The sequence below is a fragment of the Exophiala bonariae genome, assembly GCF_035927105.1.
Source record: "Exophiala bonariae strain CCFEE 5792 chromosome Unknown scaffold_5, whole genome shotgun sequence".
Classification (NCBI taxonomy): domain Eukaryota; kingdom Fungi; phylum Ascomycota; class Eurotiomycetes; order Chaetothyriales; family Herpotrichiellaceae; genus Exophiala; species Exophiala bonariae.
Window position 1 is genome coordinate 17,347 of NW_027042480.1, and position 19,332 is coordinate 36,678.

General features: G+C 50.3%; 11 protein-coding genes across 11 annotated transcripts; 5 read left to right on the forward strand and 6 right to left on the reverse strand.

Annotated features, from left to right (window-relative positions):
- Positions 1–304: 304 nt before the first annotated feature.
- Positions 305–2,491, forward strand: LTR84_010781 (uncharacterized protein; the record flags this gene model as incomplete). Its single annotated transcript, XM_064854315.1, has 2 exons — positions 305–574; positions 629–2,491. The coding sequence occupies 2 exons, from the start codon at positions 305–307 to the stop codon at positions 2,489–2,491; spliced, it is 2,133 nt and encodes a 710-aa protein (XP_064709041.1).
- Positions 2,492–2,851: 360 nt separating this feature from the next.
- On the reverse strand, positions 2,852–4,243 carry LTR84_010782 (uncharacterized protein; the record flags this gene model as incomplete). Its single annotated transcript, XM_064854316.1, has 1 exon — positions 2,852–4,243. One exon carries the CDS (start codon positions 4,241–4,243, stop codon positions 2,852–2,854), a length of 1,392 nt encoding a protein of 463 aa, XP_064709042.1.
- A 6-nt stretch (positions 4,244–4,249) lies between these two features.
- Positions 4,250–4,690, reverse strand: LTR84_010783 (uncharacterized protein; the record flags this gene model as incomplete). The annotated part of the gene is made up of 1 exon (XM_064854317.1): positions 4,250–4,690. The coding sequence occupies one exon, from the start codon at positions 4,688–4,690 to the stop codon at positions 4,250–4,252; it is 441 nt and encodes a 146-aa protein (XP_064709043.1).
- A 252-nt stretch (positions 4,691–4,942) lies between these two features.
- Positions 4,943–5,374, reverse strand: LTR84_010784 (uncharacterized protein; the record flags this gene model as incomplete). The annotated part of the gene is made up of 1 exon (XM_064854318.1): positions 4,943–5,374. One exon carries the CDS (start codon positions 5,372–5,374, stop codon positions 4,943–4,945), a length of 432 nt encoding a protein of 143 aa, XP_064709044.1.
- Positions 5,375–7,799: 2,425 nt separating this feature from the next.
- LTR84_010785 (uncharacterized protein) lies at positions 7,800–8,737 on the forward strand (the record flags this gene model as incomplete). The annotated part of the gene is made up of 2 exons (XM_064854319.1): positions 7,800–7,817; positions 7,886–8,737. 2 exons carry the CDS (start codon positions 7,800–7,802, stop codon positions 8,735–8,737), a joined length of 870 nt encoding a protein of 289 aa, XP_064709045.1.
- Positions 8,738–8,969: 232 nt separating this feature from the next.
- Positions 8,970–10,004, reverse strand: LTR84_010786 (uncharacterized protein; the record flags this gene model as incomplete). Its single annotated transcript, XM_064854320.1, has 3 exons — positions 8,970–9,068; positions 9,133–9,697; positions 9,748–10,004. 3 exons carry the CDS (start codon positions 10,002–10,004, stop codon positions 8,970–8,972), a joined length of 921 nt encoding a protein of 306 aa, XP_064709046.1.
- A 325-nt stretch (positions 10,005–10,329) lies between these two features.
- Positions 10,330–11,970, forward strand: LTR84_010787 (uncharacterized protein; the record flags this gene model as incomplete). The annotated part of the gene is made up of 1 exon (XM_064854321.1): positions 10,330–11,970. One exon carries the CDS (start codon positions 10,330–10,332, stop codon positions 11,968–11,970), a length of 1,641 nt encoding a protein of 546 aa, XP_064709047.1.
- Positions 11,971–12,507: 537 nt separating this feature from the next.
- On the forward strand, positions 12,508–14,431 carry LTR84_010788 (uncharacterized protein; the record flags this gene model as incomplete). The annotated part of the gene is made up of 3 exons (XM_064854322.1): positions 12,508–12,543; positions 12,624–13,186; positions 13,273–14,431. The coding sequence occupies 3 exons, from the start codon at positions 12,508–12,510 to the stop codon at positions 14,429–14,431; spliced, it is 1,758 nt and encodes a 585-aa protein (XP_064709048.1).
- Positions 14,432–14,620: 189 nt separating this feature from the next.
- LTR84_010789 (uncharacterized protein) lies at positions 14,621–15,693 on the reverse strand (the record flags this gene model as incomplete). Its single annotated transcript, XM_064854323.1, has 2 exons — positions 14,621–15,592; positions 15,643–15,693. The coding sequence occupies 2 exons, from the start codon at positions 15,691–15,693 to the stop codon at positions 14,621–14,623; spliced, it is 1,023 nt and encodes a 340-aa protein (XP_064709049.1).
- A 902-nt stretch (positions 15,694–16,595) lies between these two features.
- On the forward strand, positions 16,596–17,803 carry CYS17 (Cysteine synthase 1; the record flags this gene model as incomplete). The annotated part of the gene is made up of 2 exons (XM_064854324.1): positions 16,596–16,728; positions 16,788–17,803. 2 exons carry the CDS (start codon positions 16,596–16,598, stop codon positions 17,801–17,803), a joined length of 1,149 nt encoding a protein of 382 aa, XP_064709050.1.
- A 264-nt stretch (positions 17,804–18,067) lies between these two features.
- LTR84_010791 (uncharacterized protein) lies at positions 18,068–18,681 on the reverse strand (the record flags this gene model as incomplete). The annotated part of the gene is made up of 2 exons (XM_064854325.1): positions 18,068–18,359; positions 18,413–18,681. 2 exons carry the CDS (start codon positions 18,679–18,681, stop codon positions 18,068–18,070), a joined length of 561 nt encoding a protein of 186 aa, XP_064709051.1.
- Between the last annotated feature and the right edge of the window lie 651 nt (positions 18,682–19,332).

The following is a 19,332-nucleotide window of genomic DNA, read 5'->3' on the forward strand; positions in this document are numbered from 1 at the left end:
TCTTGGACAGATGAAAGCTGAGGGCTCACTGCGATCTTTTACTGGACAGCCTCTCTGTAAGTTTGGGAAACTGGATCTATGGCGGGTAGGTGAGAGGCTTGGTAGTCTTGTCATAGGTTTGCACCTCGTATTTGGGCAGCCTAGTGTCTCTTGACATGGCTACTCTAGATACGCCTTCGCTGGGTGTCGATTTCCTCAAATAAAACGGACTCCATCGGTGTCTGCTGCTATTCACCAAGATGCGCTTTCTATCAGACAAGACTTGATATGAATCACTCTCGACACGTATGAGGCTTTTCTGACCATGCATCGTGAAGACACTGTCGTCTCTTCGTACCACATTGTGGGTACAGAGCACCGTTCAGAGAAGCCCCATCCCTACCAAGATGCCATAGTTCCTCGAGCAATCAGATCTGCGACAGATGTCTGGGCGATTCTGGGAGCGCTCACCGACGTCGTTGGTGCGTTGCTGGCTTTATGCTTCCTAGTTTTTGGCATCGTGGTCGTCTACACAAATGACCGCTCGATCGAGTCGGCACCATGGATCCCTGCCATACTGTCTGCCACACAACTTGTATTACTACACCGGTAAAAGACGCAAGGTTCTTTGGGGGCTAACAAGTAACAGGGTCCTACGATTTTCCCTATCCTCTTCGCTGCAATCGCCGGTCGATCCCTGAAAGCCGTTGCAAGCTGGAAGGTCGAGCATGGCGCAACGATCGGTGCACTCGAACAGTTGCTGGGCAGTAGGACACTACTCTCCACTTTTTTCCTGCAGATACATATGCGGGCCTTCAACTTATTGGGTGTCGCACTGGTGTTGCTCTGGGCGCTTTCTCCTCTTGGTGGCCAAGCGGCACTGAGGGTTGCTCGTATGATTCAAAGCGAGGAAATCACCGCCCAAGACATGACTTATGTCGACTTTACGTCACCCTTGATAAACAGGGGCCCGGGAAAGGGGGATTTTCTCGATGTGATAGATGGAATATTTGTGGCTGAATTGTTGAGTCCTGCAGTCAACAAGATCTCCCCTATGGACACGTGGGGAAACGTGCGCATCCCGATGTTGGAAGCTCTCGATGATTATACCGAAGAAGGAGATTCAGCAGAATGGCTGAAGATCGATTCTTCGAAGAACACGACTTGGTCGTCCTTGAAAGGAGTACCTCACGGGCCCAGATATACTGCTGAAAACCGCACATTTCAACTCGAGACTGCATACTGGGTCACAACCTGCCAACCAGGGCGTTATCATTATGAAGTCGAATGGCTGGGTACGAGTATCGATTATTTCACTGGCCCCGGGGTGATCAACGCGACTGGGTACTGGGAGTCGGCACGTAACTGGGCGTGGTTTCGACTCGAGACCGAACGACGGTCCGCAAATCCATATCTATTGCAGTATGAAAAGTATGTCTACGAGAACGTTAGCCAACCACTGCCCGACCACGAGTTTAAAACAGACTACAATTTCACCTGGCTGCCCTCAACGCCACGTATCTTCCATTTCGAAACAGCAACGACCAATCGCACACTCTATTCTTTCACCTGCACCTTGCAGACCTCATACGTAGAGGCCGAGGTCTCCTGCATCAACGACGCCTGCGCCGCGACCGCAATACGCCGATCCCAACAACCGCACAACAGTACCAACTGGTCCACCCTGGACTTCATCCCGTTGACAGGCTCAGCGTCATTCTACGAAAGATTCATTAACGCCACCCGGCCAGTCCAAGACGGGCGCAGCACCGCGACCGAAGGCTACCTTACCGACCCATACACGCCATACATGGCATCCTTCGCGAACGGCGACGCCGGCACAAACGGCTCAAGCCTGGGCTCTAGCTGGATCGACATCGGCGCCGTATCGCCTTTCTCGCCTCTAGTCAGCAGGCGCCTCTCCCAGCTCCTCAACACATACTGGCTGGCCAACATCGCGCCCACGGCCGTGACGGGCGTGCTCCTCACCGACGCAGACAATCACTACAAGGGCAAGATCGTCCCCAGCACCGAGCACCACATGGTCAACACGACGGCACAGGCCTCCACCTCCCGCCTCGTGCTGCGCTACAACCTCCCCTGGCTATTGATCCTGTTCGTCGCGTCCACCGTTCTGACCCTGTGTGCGCTGGCCTCGCTGTTCTTCAACCTCCGCCGCACAGGCCCCGATATCCTCGAGAGCTTCTCGAGTTTCACGCGCGACAATCCTTACATGGTAGCGGCGGAGGGGCAGCACTCTGGACCGTTACTGGGTGTTCGCGGTGGGCCTGGTGCAACAAAGACGGCTGGCTCGAATCTTGACGGCGTGGAGCGCGCTCGTCTCCTCAGAGATGTCACCGTCATACTGGCGGATGTCGCGGTCGATGAGCCGGTGGGGCATATTGCGCTCACGACGGCTTTGCCGGCAGGTTTTGCGGATGAGGGCGCTGGTACCGGTGCTGCGCGTAATGACGCCGTGGCTTTGTTGCGGAAGGGGAGGCTGTATGATTAATTGGACTTCTGAGCTACGATCCATGATTTACTGAATGACTGATGATAACTTATGTGAGAATATGTTGTTTGTGCTGTGATGGGTATGCAAACTTACCTAAAGTAAGGTAGACGAGAGATGCAAAGGAAGCGGGCCATCACGATCAGAAACGGGACAATGAATAGATAGAAAGCAAGGGGTATCATTTCGCTATGCTATTTCATGCCATGCTATGGTGTGCTGTGTTCCACTGTGACACCTTTGACACGGCACTGTCATGCTATGCTCTCCTCATCATTGAGAGAACGAGTTCATCATCATACAATCGTTGCGACTTCCTAGCCACTGAAGGAGAAAGAGGAGATCCGTGTCAAGACAGACCTAGTCGTCCTTGGACTTGACTTCTTCGACACGGCCCTTTCCGACTTCACTCCAGTTGGTGCTCAATGAGGTGCCATTGCTCTCGGAGAAGGACTTCATCATTGCACGGCGAGTATCGTCATCTGCTCCTGCGTAGAGTTTCTTGAAGAATCCGTCAACAGCATCACCATTATCAAAGTCTGAGTCGATATCTTCACCATCGGATCCCGCTGCAGAATTCGTTCCTTGCTTGTCGTTGTCGTCGCCAGAATTGGACTCGGTCTTGATTTTGGATTTCTTAGCCTTTGTCTTCGCATGCAGGTCATCAGCGAGTTTATCCCAATTCTTTGGACCATTTCGAGATGAAGTTGGATAGGATGGAGCTTTCTCTTGTTTTATGACTGATGCTGCAGGACTGAGACTTGCAAAAGCTCTTGCTGCCTGTACTGCCTCTGCTGTACTTGATGATCTGGGGAGCCCGTTCTTGTCAAGTGAGGTCTTCAATACCTCAGTGCCTTCAAGGGTATGCCACTTCAGTCCAGGAGATGCTTTCCTAAGAGTGATCTCAATTTTCGTTGACATAATGGTAGCTCTGCTCTGCGATGAGTCGATGAGGGCGAACAATGGAGCAAGTGAGAATTGAATGGTTGAGTCAGGGTTGGAAGGATTTGGAAGTGAAACGTAAACAGAGTCATTGTTGATCTCGATCCCGTCGGTTTTGTCTTTTGGAACACCTTTGACATACAAGGTCAATGTGATGTTCTGGTTGTCCTGATACCATTCGTGACGGAGCTTTGTGACTGTAGCGGTGGGTGAAGCGGCCAATGACTGTCCTTGAGCCATGGTGTCTGGGGCCGTAGATGAGAGTTGAGATTGAGTCGTGACTGAGGAAATGTCTTCGGGGTAATTATAAGATCCATCAGCTTTCAGTTGTCTTGTGAGTTGAGCCTTCAATTCGGCTTCAGTGGGGATTTTGATGTTTGGATATTCTTTTGCTGTGACCTGCTGTGGTTCCGAGAGTGTGTTCAATTTTGACTCAATCTTTGCGCTCCACATATCGCCTTCCATCTTTGCGGCTTTATTGTCTTTAGGTCTCCAGCCTAGCATGGTGGACAAAACGAACTTTGCATTTGAGTATTGTCCAACATTGTAGAGAGAGACGACGCGTCGCTGTTGTGCAGCCTGAATCTTCTCACGTGAGCCACGTTTGTGAGCACAAACAACAGCAAAATCTGCGTCTTTGAGGGCGAGCTCATGCTGGGCGGGTTTGACGCGGGTAAAGGCAATGGATCTTTGGACATAGAAGTCCGGGGAGGTGGGGATTTCAATCAGGGCTTTTGTGTATTCGGAGACAGCCAGAGAGAAGTCTGAGGATGTGAGGGCAGCAGCACCTCTAGCCGCAGCGTCTGCCATGATGGCTTATGACGCGAGTTCTTGTTGTTGGTCAACAAGACTCTCGAGGTCTTCAAGTTGTGTAGGCACGACCGGAAAGTCGGCCTCAAAAGGGAAGATATCTGATTCCTCATACATGGCAGGTGAGCCGAGCCCAGACAGGGAAGGTATGCCGGGTGCCGGCAGTAACGTTTCTGCCGACGGGCCAGAACCAAAAGACACAACAGCGTACTCCTCAATGGCAGCGGTTGCCGGTTGAGGACTGTCAACAGCGGGAGTCACAATTGACTCGTAGTTGACAGTGCTTAGACCTGGCTGCCCAGGGAGAGAAAGGAGAGGTGGGTTGGTGGCGGGAGAACCTCGTCGCTGTTGGAGGCGGCGTTGGAGGACGAGGCTGACGATTGTGGGGGACGCCACTGTCACCAGTGACGCCACAACGACGGCGGCGGCGGCGTGCAAACTGGACATTGTGGCTGTGGTGAAGGTGGCGGTGTGATTCGTTCGGTGAAATTTCGGGATATCGGAGGAATATATTTCCGAAGGATGTCTAGATCCATGCTTGGCGTGAGGACTAGTCCTAAAATGGTTAGTCCAGGGTATCCATGGTCCTCACTACAAGTAGGAACTCAGGGAAGAACGGAATATAAACATTATTTGTCTAATCTGGCATCCTCCTAGGGGCAAACAGTTCTGTGAAATCTAAAACTAATCTATGGCCGCCTATTCAAGTTCATAGACGCGTTGTTGCAAATTGTTGGGGGCCTCCGGTCGATCGTGCTGCCCACTTAATTCCCAACGTCCATTATGAGGTGCTTTGACAACAGGATCTACTTCTGCCATGCCGTCCGTCATTATGAGTTTCATCTCTGTTGACCCTGGCAGGTCAAACTGAGCTTGGTGAACACGTCGTTGTCTCCGCCGTTTAAGGATGAACCAGGAAACAATCAAACCTACCACAACGGCTACGCCTAGCGCAACACCGCGAGGGTGAGCCTCCCGATTTGTTAATGAGTCAATGCTTTCATCGTCACCAGGGGTCTCTGTCAGGTCACCATCCGTTGTGGCTGCAGTTGCAGTTGCTGATGACGCGGGTTGTAACAATGTTGTAGGAGCAGGTGAGCCATTAAAGTGGCGAATGCGACTTGAACGCATCTGAATTCCATGACGGGGCGGCTGGATTTGTCTTGTAAAAGGTGTTGACAAGATCGGGCCTGGCATAAGCCGGTGCTGTGTGGTTAAATCCAGATTTCCATCTCAATTCAGTCATGTCAAGTATACCGATTGAGTACCGCCAGGGGTCTTTTGTACGGCTCTGGCTGGGGTCGCCTCCGCCAACGCTGATCAACTGATTTCCCACGGCTTGACAAGTAGGACCAGATCGATAGGTAATGGTTTCTGCATTAGCTTTGATCCAATGAGAAGCTGGTAAGGTCAGGATGTAAATATCGTTCGAGTCGGCTACCGTCACTGAAAAGTCTGTTAATCCACCTCCACAACCACCCCACATATAGCTGGTGCACGTTAGTACGGCAACAACTTGTTTACTCTCGATCTAATGCGCCTCACACTTCATACGACCCTGAACCGACTTCCTGAGCCCCAACCAAGCAAGGATCAAGTCGATTGGCTGGTAGCGGAGTTCCGCTGGCCTGCTGATGGTATCATTGCCCAGTTGCCGGATCATAGATGGTAATGTTAGATGAGGGTGCTTGTGAGGCAGATCCAGCCATGTCGACAAGACCACCGATGAACAATACCAGGCCGCAATCACCAACATTGGGGGCAAAGTGTGCAGCCCCGTGGGCAACGAGACCGTCAGAGTAAAAAGGGCCAACCGAAGTCGTGTACGTCCACAGTCTCGTCTGCAAGTCATATTCCATCAAACCTGGGGCCAATGGATAGACACCAGAAGCGTAATTGAGGAAACCTTCAAGCGCGTAAGTGGTGGTACTACTATGCGATGGAAGCATATGCAGTTGGGATTGCTTGACCCCAGTCCGCGTCGCTTGAGGCTCTTGCTGACAATGTTCCACCACCTACGGCGTCAGGCATCAACTCCCAGAGATAGAAGGTGCTGAGCTTAGTCACTGAATCAAAGAATTCTCCCCCGTAGGCAAGAGCAGTTCGAGAAACAGAATCCCACCAGAAGGCGCCCGCTCTTGTCCCATAATATTGCGATGGCTTGGAGAATGAGCTAATTTTCACATCAGAGATATTCCAAGATTTCGAGAGATCGATGGAAGGGGTCTCGTTCACTTGCTGAGGGTCAGTATCTCAATGTGATAGGAGGCATGTTTATATCACCATACATATATTGAGGTTGTCATAAATGCCGTTCTCTTCTGTATCATAGTATCCACCATCAAGGTAGAGGTAATCACCAATTTTGAGAGCTATAAAAATCAGCTTGCCCAGGTACAGCACTCAGACGACTTGCTTCGACTCGATAAACTCACATGATATCCAGACAAGCCTCGCGAACACATCACTATTAACTGACCACGTCGATACAACAGTCAGGCGTATACAAAGGGACAATAAGACCGCAATGCGACTGAAGAGGTGCATTTTGATCACCTATGATGGACAGCAATCGCGGTTATCGTGAAGAAAGGACTGTATTAAAAGCTGAGGAAGCATATGGCTGAGTTACAACTTGACCATTTGATACTCTTAGGTCTGTGGAGACATTTCAGGGCCATTCCACGCCTCTGTCTGCTCCATAACTTCAAATCCTCGACGAGGTCCTTCAGATCACCTAGGACTACGTAGAGTCTGGATAGGGGAGTCCTAAAATGGATGTTTTGTGTACATACCACGTAAAACAGCTCCAGGGCCGGCCCTAGCCCCCGCCGGGCTCGAAATCTGCGTTGCAGATTCTCTATCCGTGAGTATACGAGCCGTACATCCCCTGCTTGTCTGTCAATAGTGGGCCGAAGGCCTTGCAATATCAACGGCAGAGTCCGTCAGCAAAATCCAGAGGTATATGCGGTACGTCTCAAGCGCCTCCTTAATTGATGTTACCAATTAGGAGGCTGGATCTAGCTTGAGGAACTCCTGGCCTCTATCCGCCTCTGAGACAATTGACAACGTGGAACCTTGCAAGATAATAGGCCCTGGGAGGCCGCTGGAAAGTCGACTGAATCTGGACCCCAGACGTTACCACCTCAGGTATGCTATCTTGGCCGGTACCTTGGTTTTGAATTTGACAGGGTCAAGTAGACCCGGCATTGGAGTTTGGTAAAGGGAAGGATTGTACATCGTAAAAGACCCAAGTGAGGCTGTTGGGTGGTCGTCGTGTTAAGATTAAGCACTTGTAACACGATCCCGGCGAAACTTCCTTGGGCACGCCCAGCCTTAAATAATTCGACCCCGCAAAAGCCCAAGTCTTTAACTAGATGTCACGATCTTCGCCATTTAATATTAAGAATTGCTCGGCGGGGACAAGCCATTGCAGTCTGTAGAGCCTCTTCGATGCTGGCCTGTGGCTAGAGAAGGGGTTTCGAGATCAGAGCGGCACGAGCCTGCATAAGTTACGATATATGACTGCACAAGATTCTGTGGACTACAACTACAGATGAGCAGCAGGTTTTATGTATGTCCTGCTTCGTGACATACCTTCCTTTCCTTTTCTTCCTGCTAATTAATATTGTGCTATCATAGTTCGGCGCCTCCGACTCGGGCAGCGATCTCTCCGATGGTGACAACGACGCCAGCACTCTCCCATTTCCCAAACCTATCGACCGATCTGCATTCCTCGCCCCAGATTTTGACGCGACAGCATTTCTCTCCAGCCTGTCAAATCGCTTCCAGACCCTTGAAGACCTCCAGTCCGAACTCCGTGAGCTGAGCCAAACACTGAACAAGGAGCTCGTCGACCTCGTGAATGACAACTATGAGGATTTCCTGTCTTTGGGAGGGACGTTGTCTGGAGGAGAGGAGAGAATCGAGGAGATTAGAGTTGGGCTGCTGGGATTTCAGCGCGATGTCAAGAGTGTGAGGGATCGGGTCGACGAGAGGAGAGAAGATATCAAGGGCTTGTTGCAGCAGAAACGCGCTCTACGACAGGAAACCGGCGTAGGGAGAGCGCTGCTGGAGATCGCCGAACGTCTGGATGAGTTGGAGGAGAAGATGGGCGTGGCGAAACATCGACAGCCGCCAGCAGTGGTCGAGGCTCTGAGGAGCGAAGATCAAGAGGCGGGCGACTGGAGTGACGACTGGATCGAGACGACAAACATGAATTCAAGTGATGATGAAGATTACGACGAAGGTGACACCCCCAATGACGACGCAAGAATCCCTCCCAAGTTACGAAGACATACAGAACAATTTCTCATAATAAAGCATCTCGTTGGAAGGCACAGTCCGCAACATCCCTTCATCCTGGCTCAAGACACTCGGTTGCGGAAGATCCAGGAGTTGTTGCTCTCGGATCTGGAAAGTTCTGTCAAGCGTGAACCTAATGTCAAGTTTAAGCAGAAGCTGTTACAGATCAGGGCAGCTGTTGAAGAATAGGCGAAATTTTGCCTGGGAAGCGAAGGCATCGTTGCATGGTCATAGACAGGAGTCAAGATACCCAATTGTTCAAATGGCTGAAGGATTGCAATGCCGCAATGCTACAGCTCTAAGGTTGATGAAAAGCCCAACTTCATTGCTTGAATTCCTATGATTGGTGCGCCGGTAATGTTTATATGGATGATGTAGCATTTTATACAGAGGCAGGTGCCTCGTCCAGTCTTACACTCAACTATGCAACAGACAGTTCTTGGACTGTAGGTTCTCCGGGAGCTGCTTTGTAAAACTCGCCGTTCAGTGAAAAACCTGGGGAGTTCGTCGAGCTCAATACCTAGGCACCAGAAGTTAATACATCGAGTCAATCATAACCAGCACAGAATTCAACCGAGACTCACCACTTCAGTCACCTCTTTCAGGACCTGCTCACTGACTATTGCTGCATCTTTCTTGACAGAGCTCACAAATGCTTTGACATTGTCTCGTAATTGCTCGGGCGTAAAGCTCAAACGGCCGACTGCCATGCGCACCACTCCTGCTCTCTCTCGGTACACACTTCCTCCCAGCATATTCCTGACTGCCGGACCCGGCTTTTCAACCACTGTTCCCAACTTGACACTAGGCATAAGACCCCGAGGTCCGAGAACTCGAGGTAGACCTTCTTTGTTGATCTTCTGTAAAGAGTCGGGAACGGCGATACATCGATCGAAATCGATTTTTCCAGCTTTGATCAGTTGAAAGATCTCGTCTTCGCCAACCATTGCAGCCCCGGCCTCCTTGGCTTCTCGAGCAGCTGCCGAGTCGGGAGGACATATCACTGCCACCCGAATATCTGTCTTGACGGCGTGAGGTAGCCGGAGTTGGTTACGGACAATGGGACCATCTTTCTTGGTGCGGAACTTGATAGCAATATCGTATTTGGGAACGTCTGGTTGCCACCGAACTTCAAAAGCTTTGATATATCTTTCTCAACTTAGCAGAGAACATGCCCAGATTGTCGAGGAATGGCTAACCTTATGGCTTCACACAGAGTAAATGTCTCGAGGTCTTTCTTGTCGTACTGCCTGAAGAATTGAAACTTCTTCCTCTTCTTTTTCGATTTCTCTCTGGCTGCTGCACGCTCTTTGGCTGCTGCCGGTGATACTTGACGGGGCGCGAATAGGACGGGGACGGAGGAAAAGGAGCGGCATCCAGTTCTAGCTCCAGGAATGGCGGTGAAGTTGGACAAGAACGAGGAAGTGGTAGACTTGCATAGAGTCCGTGAGGCCATCGACAGGCCTTTAGAAACCTCCATCGCCCCAAGTCTGGTTGCTTGATGTCGACTATAGAAAAAGTCCACTGGTTAAGAAGTCCGCAGCCGAAGACGAAGCTCTGTCACGTGCCCATCGGTAAAGATGCTTGGCGTTTTTTTCACATTTGCCAATGAGGCTGTCATCTCCCCGCGCAAGGCTGTGCTGGAATCTGCGAAAAGTTTCGAGCACAATTGACTGGTCTGCAAATGACTCAGTGGCAGGAATAAATACTCAGCTCGCTAGACACCTCTTTTCCTTGCTCACCACTCTCATCATTCATCCACTACATACTCTCGTATTAGAATGGCGACCAAAAATGCGCCCAAGCCCAAAAAGGCTCCCAAGGTCAAGCAGATGGACTTGCCCAATGCTGCAAATGGCGTTGTTACTCGGTTCCCTCCTGAGCCCTCAGGATACCTTCATATTGGCCACGCCAAAGCCGCTCTGCTCAATGACTACTTCGCTCACATCCAATATCCTGGAGGAAAGATGATCTTGCGTTTCGACGACACAAATACTGAGAAAGAGAAAGAGGAATATCAAGAGGCGATTCGTGAGGATGTGGCTTTGCTGGGAATCAAGCCCGATACGATTTCGTACACCTCAGACTACTTTGATCAAATCAACGAATACGCGGTCAAGATCATCACATCGGGCAAGGCGTATGCAGATGACACTCCCGGAGATGTGATGAGTGCACAAAGATTGGCACGTGAGCCTTCAGTGCACCGCGATGACAGCGTCGAGGACAATCTTGCCAGGTTTGAAGAGATGAAGAAAGGGACGGATGAAGGACGGAGATGGTGTATTCGAGCAAAGATCTCTCATGCTAACGACAATGCTTCCCTCCGAGATCCTGTCATTTTCCGCTGCCCCAAGAACCAAGCGCCCCACCATCGAACCGGCGACAAATACAAAGCCTATCCCACCTATCAGTTCGCCTGCCCTATTGTCGATTCACTCGAGGGTGTAACTCATGCTTTGAGAACCACCGAATACAACGATCAAGATGCCCAGTACAAATGGATCCTAAAGGCACTTGAACTGCGAGCACCTTTCATCTGGACCTTCTCTAAAATTCAATTCATCCGCACTCTCATGTCCAAGCGGAAGCTTACCAAGCTCGTTGACGCTGGTATTGTTACTGGATGGGACGACCCTCGCTTCCCGACCGTAAGAGGTATTCGGCGACGCGGAATGACCATAGAGGGATTGCGGGATTTCATGGTCAGTCAAGGACCAAGCAGGAACGTCGTCAATATGGACTGGCATACGATTTGGACCTCCAATAAGAAAGTCATCGATCTGAAGGGTGCCAGGTATACTGCCATTGACAAGAGCCACGTTGTTGCTAAGGTGACGGGTGCTCCAGAGAAGCCTTACTCCGAGATGAAGCCTTGTCATGCAAAGTACGATCTAGGCGAGAAGAAAGTGTGGTACAGTCAGAATCTTATCATCGAGCAAGAGGACGCAAGAACATTCGCCAAGGACGAGGAAATCACACTGATGAACTGGGGTAACGCAATTGTCCGAGATATCCAGTACGAGAAAACAACAGATAAGGCTGATGTCGCGGACGGGGTTGAGGCACTCGGCAATGTTTCATCACTTGAGCTTGAACTCCATCTCGAGGGTGATTTCAAGGCTACTAAGAAGAAGATCACTTGGCTTTCTCAAGATCAAGATCTTGTACCTGTCGAGCTGGTTGACTTTGACCATTTGTTGGCCAAGGACAAGTTGACTGAGGAGGAGGAGACGCACTGGGAAGATTTCCTGACTGCAAAGAGCGAGTTTCATTCAAATGCTGTGGCTGACTGCAACATTCGAGACATCAAAGTTGATGAGGTCATTCAATTCGACAGGAAAGGTTATTTCAGATGCGACAAAGCTGTCTCGGACGATGCTCCAGGTCTCTTTTTCAAGATCCCTACGGGTAAGGAGTAAAAACGGGTATTGTTTCTGAGAGACATTCTGGTGATGAGAAGATTTCTTTGCTGACGACTCAGGGAAATGACTTCACGGAAATCAAAAGTGTGGTGCGTGCAGATAGAGTGATGATTACTACGATTCAATGTCCTCAGAGGAACAATAAATCAACGTGAGACTTTACCCTGCCTGACCTTGAACATATCGCAAACAGTTCTGAACTGTGTGCAAACACCCCCTTCATCTTGCGTCATCATTTGGTGACATCTACCAGCGGAAAATCCCACGTTTGGCTCTCGGAGATGGCCGACCAAAATTGCGATTGATGACATTCATATACAAGTCTAATAGAATATCCTCAGAACGCACAACGTGGCCCAAGTATGGCCATAAACTGGGCAGGATCAAAGTGCGCTGGGAACCTTGGTTCAAGTTGATACCGACACGAAACATTCGTTTACAACTCAGCATTGCACTAGATAGGGCAAATGGTCGCCGGATGAACATGTCTGAGGATTTATACAGTATCGAATCTTCTATGAGCTGATGAGTATGATGGATTTCGACCTGATAATTAAGAACGCCACAATCGTAAGCACAGCATTTCAAAACGATCCTTCTTCGGTTTTCAAACTGCTATGACAGTACTTACTCTTCTCCTATCATAACAGGTAACGGCCACAGAGATCCTACGGCCAGGGCTGTCAATTGGAATTAAGTCGGGCGTCATCAGTGCCATCGCCCTTTCGCTTCCAATATCCACAGCTGCAGGGTCAAAAACTCAAGTGATCGACGCCGAAGGTGCTTATGTGACGCCCGGTGGTGTCGATTCACACGTGCATTTGCATCAAGACAATGCACCAAGCGGAGATAAATGGCTCAGTGGTTCGCGGTCTGCTCTGGCTGGAGGTAATACCACGATCCTCGCATTTGCGACGCAGAAGCGAGATGATGTCTCCTTAATGCCTGTTGTGGAAGAATACCATCGGCGAGCTAGGGATCAGAGTTACATCGACTACGGATTCCATCTGATCCTGACGAAGCCATCGGAATCGATCTTGCAACACGAGTTGCCGCTCATGGTCAAACAAGAAGGTATATCTAGCGTCAAGCTGTACATGACGTACCCGGCGATGAAGCTGGGAGACGGTGAGATGCTCAATGTGCTGATGAGGACGAGGGAATTGGGCATGACGACCATGATACATGCTGAGAACAGTGATATGATTGACATGTAAGCCTTGCTATAGAGCATTGTTCATCCCCCCCTTAATCGTCAGCACCAGTGCCTCTGACCACACAACTCGATCTTCGCAATAGGATTACCACTCGACTCCTATCATCAAGCCATCTCGCACCAGCATACCACGCGATCGCACGGCCACAAATCGCCGAAACAGAAGCAACATACCGAGCAATAGCACTCTCGACACTAACAGACACACCGATCCTCATCGTCCACATGTCATCACCAGTTGCCATCGCACACGCACGAAAAGCACAATCCAAACTCCTGCTGCCGGTCCACGCCGAGACATGTCCGCATTACCTGTATCTCCTCTCGGAGAAACTCGCCGCGACGAGCATTAGCATCACGGGCACGAGTGTGACATCAGCACCAACAGCACAGGACGAAGAACCCGGCAACGATGACCTACACGAGAAACACACGCACCACGATCCGGACGACCACTGGGCCGGAGCGTCACACGTCTGCGCTCCACCCCTACGACACTCCGATGCAGACCTGCAAGCGGTGTGGGACGGCGTGCACAACGGGACCATCACCGTGATCTCCTCGGACCACGCTCCATCGAGATATAATTCGGCGCTGGGGAAGAAGAAGCCTGTGGTTGAGGCGCAGAGGGCTGCCGCTGCGGCTGGAATTGCCGCTACAATAGGTTCCGACCTCCCTGGTGTTTCAGCCTCACCACTCAACCCTATTACTCCAGGCCCCAATTTTGCACAGATCCCGAATGGCCTCCCAGGACTGGAAACCCGGCTGCCACTCTTATTCGACGCGGCGACAAGGCCTCCGTCCACGTCATCTCCTGTACAACGAAGCCTTTCGCTCCCAAAGTTCGTGGAGCTGACGTCCACGAACCCGGCGCGCCTGTACGGGCTCGGCGGGCGGAAAGGATCCATTGCACCGGGCTACGACGCGGACCTGGTCATCTGGTATCCCGCTGCGCACGCAGACGCTGCTACCACGATTGAGAACCGCATGCTACATCATTCGATCGATTATACGCCGTTTGAAGGCGTGGAGGTCGCGAATTGGCCGAGGTACGTGTTTCTCAGGGGTCACATCACATGGAATCGCGATGTGGAGCTACGAGATGGGCTTGGAAAGGGGTTGGTAGGCAGGCCAGGGGACGGGGTGTTCTTGAAGAGAGGAAAGGGGGAAGTTCTGGTGGGGAGAACTGGGCAGACGCCTGCTGGGATGAAGGATGGGGAGAGGAAGGCTTGGATGCATTGAGAGGTCTTGATGCATTGGCTATCAAGCTTTGTAGCGCTGGACTTGCTACTCGATTGCTGGTCTCCCACAGTAATAGTCTTCGTGAGACCGATCAGTGTCGTCGTTATCCAACTTACACATCTGATTCCTTCCTTCAGAGTCCCCAATTGTTCGACAGCATGGTGTGAATCTCGTTCTTCTCATTGAAGTTCAATGTGGATTCAAAAACCACTGCACACCAAGATCCACTTCATGTGATGTCCAATCATTTCGACAGCTTCCTGGCGGCTTCCTTGACATTTCCTTCGTGATCATTGGGATAAAACAAGCAACGGCATCGTCGTCTGTGGATTGAGGGGAACTTGACACAATCCAGCCAAGTGCGGAATTGTTCAGGATAGATGAATCAAAGCGATCCAGACGCAGGGCATCTTCCACCATTGATTTCCAACTGTAGCTTGTGCCAACGCCACGGATAGGATACTTTCGTCTGCAAGCGTCTGGGAGATCTTTCCAAGTTGTGATTTCATCTGTAGTTGTTTCCCAAGCACGGCGCATTTCAAAGCTCTTGGTTTCAAGAGAGTACATCCAGATTTCAAGAACAATTCGTCCCACAGGCTTCTGGTTTTGAAGTTCAATAGTCTTCTTCAATCGCTCGAGCTGCATTTCAAGGATTCGTTCTTTCTCATAGCGCTTGCTCAGGGCTTCTGTTTGCTGCTCGAAGTTTGCCATGTCTTTTGCATGGTCTTCGCGTTCGAAATTGAGTTCTTTTGTCCGCTCTGCTGCTAAGTGGTTGGCACCAAGACGAGCTTCCTCAAGTCTTTCATTGACTCGACCAAGATTCGTGTTTTCTCGACGAAGGTTCCCATTTTCTTGACGAAGCCGATTGATCTCGTTCTCCATGACTGGAATTCTTCCCTCAAGCAATGAAAGTCTCGTCAGTTTATGATAAACTACCAGGGCCAACGTCACATCCATGTCTTGCCGATTGCCGTTGTTGACAGGCTCGACATGGGGGATTGCTTCAGGAGTAGCTTCAGCTTCAGCTGCAGGGATAGCCTCGAGGTTGTTGGCAAGCTCGGCTTGATAACTTGGCCCACGGGCAGCCTCGATTTGAGGAGTAGCCTCGGTCTCCATGGTAGGAGTCGATGGGTTGGTCGTTTCGGGGTCGGCCATCTCATCCTACTCAATGTCAGTGTTTGACACTAGTACTGTAGATCAAGGATACTCACAGCCTTGCGCTTGTTCAGGCCTCGCATTCGAGGGTCACGATGGTTCTCCATCCTCAAACGTTGTAGGGGAACTTGAAGAGGATTGTAGGATAAGGGCAACAAACAAATAAACAATGAGAGAAAGATCAAGGTCAGACACAACTTGTGTGTCGTGCTACTGTGCCAAGATTTTGTGGTGTGAAGAGGCAGTAGATTCACTCATGGTTGAAGGTGAAGTTGCAGCCAGGCTGGATTCACTCACCTCCATGAAGGCCGGGCAGACGCCTGTGCAAGTAACCTGACGGAGTACTCCTGGTAGTCTCTTATTGCGGCAGAACTGGGATGTACAGCTCGATGATGTTCATGTCTCTTTCAGTTGTAAACAAGACCCTTACCTCTGAAGACCTTTCCCTACCACTGGGGTCGCGATGATATCAGCGTTGGGCGTCTGCTAAAAAAGAGGCATAACTTCTTGTGGCTCGTATCCTCCCGAGAGGTAAGAGAAGCGACATTTCCGCTATATTGGGTCTTGACGTCGAACCCATTTTATCCCTGAATAGACAGCTAGGTCTCGTTGAGAAGGGAGGGCAAGTGCATAGCAAGATCTCCTCCAAGAGGGGTGTCCTTCTCGTCGCTATCAAGCATTTGGATCTCGACTTCAAACGCGAGGTCAACATCAATATCAGGTCCCCTTCATTGGTACCGAAATACATCTCAATAGGAAAGCTTGCGCTCTGATGGTCAGCGATGAGATCAAGGGCCGCCAGAAGATGATGTGAAAATATACTTTTTGCATTACATCAGCAAGAGATAAGATTAGATTGTCCGCGACCTCGGCGATAAGTCTGGGGATGGTGCCATCTCATTCTGCGGGCAGCTTTTGCTCTAAAAGAAGCCGACTTTTTCTCCTGTTGGCATCGACCGTTCTTCTTCTTGCATCATTTGGTGTTCTTGGACTTGGTCATTTGTCAGTAATGGCCAATGTTCTGAGGAATTCTGTGCGCCGCTTCGCAACGACTGCAGCTCGTGCGGCCACTGCAGAAACTGTTAATACCTATGGAATTCGCGTGTCGCAAGCCCAGGGGGTTGTTGACACCCTGGTGGGAGGTAAGTACATTCCATGGAGGTGTGTATCCGACGTTTCTGATGCTAATCGGCGACCTCAGCTATTGGCAACACCCCATTGATAAAGCTCAAAAAGCTCTCTGCCGAGACAGGATGCAATATCCTTGGAAAGGCCGAGTTTCAGAATCCTGGTGGAAGCATCAAGGATCGAGCCGCTTTGTACGTCGTCAAGGATGCAGAAGAGCGTGGACTACTTAAGCCAGGAGGAACAGTCGTTGAAGGAACAGCAGGGAATACTGGAATTGGTCTGGCACATGTCTGCAGAGCGAAGGGATACAAACTCGTCATATACATGCCCAATACTCAGTCACAGGGAAAGATCGATCTCCTGAGGCTTCTCGGTGCCGAAGTCTACCCCGTACCTGCTGTCGCGTGGGAGAACTCTGAAAACTATAATTGGCAGGCGAAGAGGCATGCGGAGAGGCTGCAGAAGGAAGACCCCGAGCACGGCGCAGTCTGGACCAATCAGTTTGACAATATTGCCAACAGACGGGCACATATTGAGACGACTGGGCCAGAAATCTGGGCGCAAACTATCGGCAAAGTGGATGCTTTTACCTGTGCGACAGGCACAGGTGGCACATTAGCTGGCGTAACACGGTTTTTGAAAGATGTCAGTGATGGACGCGTGAAATCCTTCCTTGCTGATCCACCGGGCTCTGTTCTGCACTCATATATCAGCTCTGGAGGTCAGCTCAAAGAGAGATCTGGTGGGAGTATAACAGAGGGCATTGGTCAAGGGCGCGTGACGGATAACTTGGAAAATGAGGTCAAGGAGCTTGACGGGTCACTTTTCATTTCGGATGAAAAGAGCATAGCAATGGTCTACCGATGTCTAGACGAGGAGGGCCTCTATCTCGGTGCCAGTTCCGCTCTCAACGTCGTGGCTGCCAAGGAGGTGGCAGAAAAACTTGGTCCTAACCACACGGTTGTGACTATGCTTTGCGATGGTGCTTATAGATATGCGGATCGGCTTTTCAGCGACAAATGGTTGCAGAGCAAGAACCTCAGGCAGGCCATTCCGAAGCATTTGGAGAAATACATTGTTCTGCCGTAGAAGAGGCATAATACAAAACGTGAAACAAAACAAAGAGAAGCAAATTTCGAGGACCACCGCATCCAGAATCATTAATGGAAGGTGCCGCTCACTATTTTCGCCATAGCCAACTCGGCACAGGCTCTGACCAAGACTCTGGCACAACCATAGTGGATCTGAAGAAGACCGGACCTTCATTTCCGTTCAGCAGCAATCATTCTTGCTTCCATTTGATCAACCCTCTATCCTCCCAGAACATGAACGTGACGAAGACAATTGTTGTACCTAAGCAGCAGAGCAAGAGATTGCGCGAATGTAGAATGTGGTACCATACCATGTGTTGATATCCTTCGGAATGGAGAGAGATCTCGTATTGGGTACACCAGTGCAGTCACGCTGCGGCCACATAGTACAGTTCTTGAACCAATTGGTACATCCATTAGTCACAAGACTGTATTGACCTTCAATGGGCACAGGGACACAGCGGTTCGTTACGGGCATCACAACCACGTTTGTGTCAGGTTCGATCCATTGTTTTGATCGGAGGCGGAAAACACAGCAGTCGCCGCACTTGGAGCTGTTCTGGACTTAGCATTCATGTTGGGTCTTCGAGGAGAGGATGGGACCTACCAGCCAGGAGCATCGTGATCGCACTTATCCTTTCTCGCCGCGGGTGCACTTGGTTTTGTGAGCCAGTTCAATGCTGCTGAACGTCCCCCAAGGATACCTGCAGTCGCTTCATCCGTCTTTTCCTCAATGAACGCCAACCCGCCATTCGTGCTGCTAAATTCTGCCACAGTTGCCATTTCTGAGGCGCCGGTTGTTTTTGCTTTGGGGATGGTAGAGATGACATGAGTGAGAAGCAGACTCAAAAGGCTGAAAACCACGTAGAACTTCATCCTGATTTGATATCGAAGATGTCGGTTATGTTTGGAGTTGTCTCTTTGAGCTCAAATGAGATATCTATCGAGAAATCAAGCAAGAGGATGATGAACAATCTTTGTTGAGGGTTCGGTGGAAACGAAGAAAGAAAACTTAGAGAACAGTGAAACCTGTTTGGAAACGCTTTCGATCTGAGACTCATCCAGAGAGTATGAGTGGGAGATCCCAGACCCTGGAGCAAGGGAAGGGTCAACAAAGGTGAATGTTCAGAGGCGGTGATTCATCTCTTTGTTGCGGAACCCTGTACTGCCTCCCTCCCTCACACAAAGGGAAAGCCCTACACCACGTCAATCCTCCCACTGAGGACATCTCGCTTGGAGCAGGGTAGTACTGAAAGGCGAATCTCCCAGATGATACTTCGTTGCCAAATGAGCTTGCGGCCTACTCACGACCATGTCGCCTTGGTATCGTGATCAAGCTTGCCACGGTTTCCCCCCCATAGATTAATCTGCTGGAGGAAGAGAACAATGGCTTCTAGCCTGTCTGAGTACCGATATAGTGCTATATAAACGGAGAAATAATAGGGTAGCGGAGAGTAGCTAGTTGAGATAAGGCTGAACTCTAGCCTTGTTGGTACTTCACGCGTTAGTCAGTATCCCACCATTAAA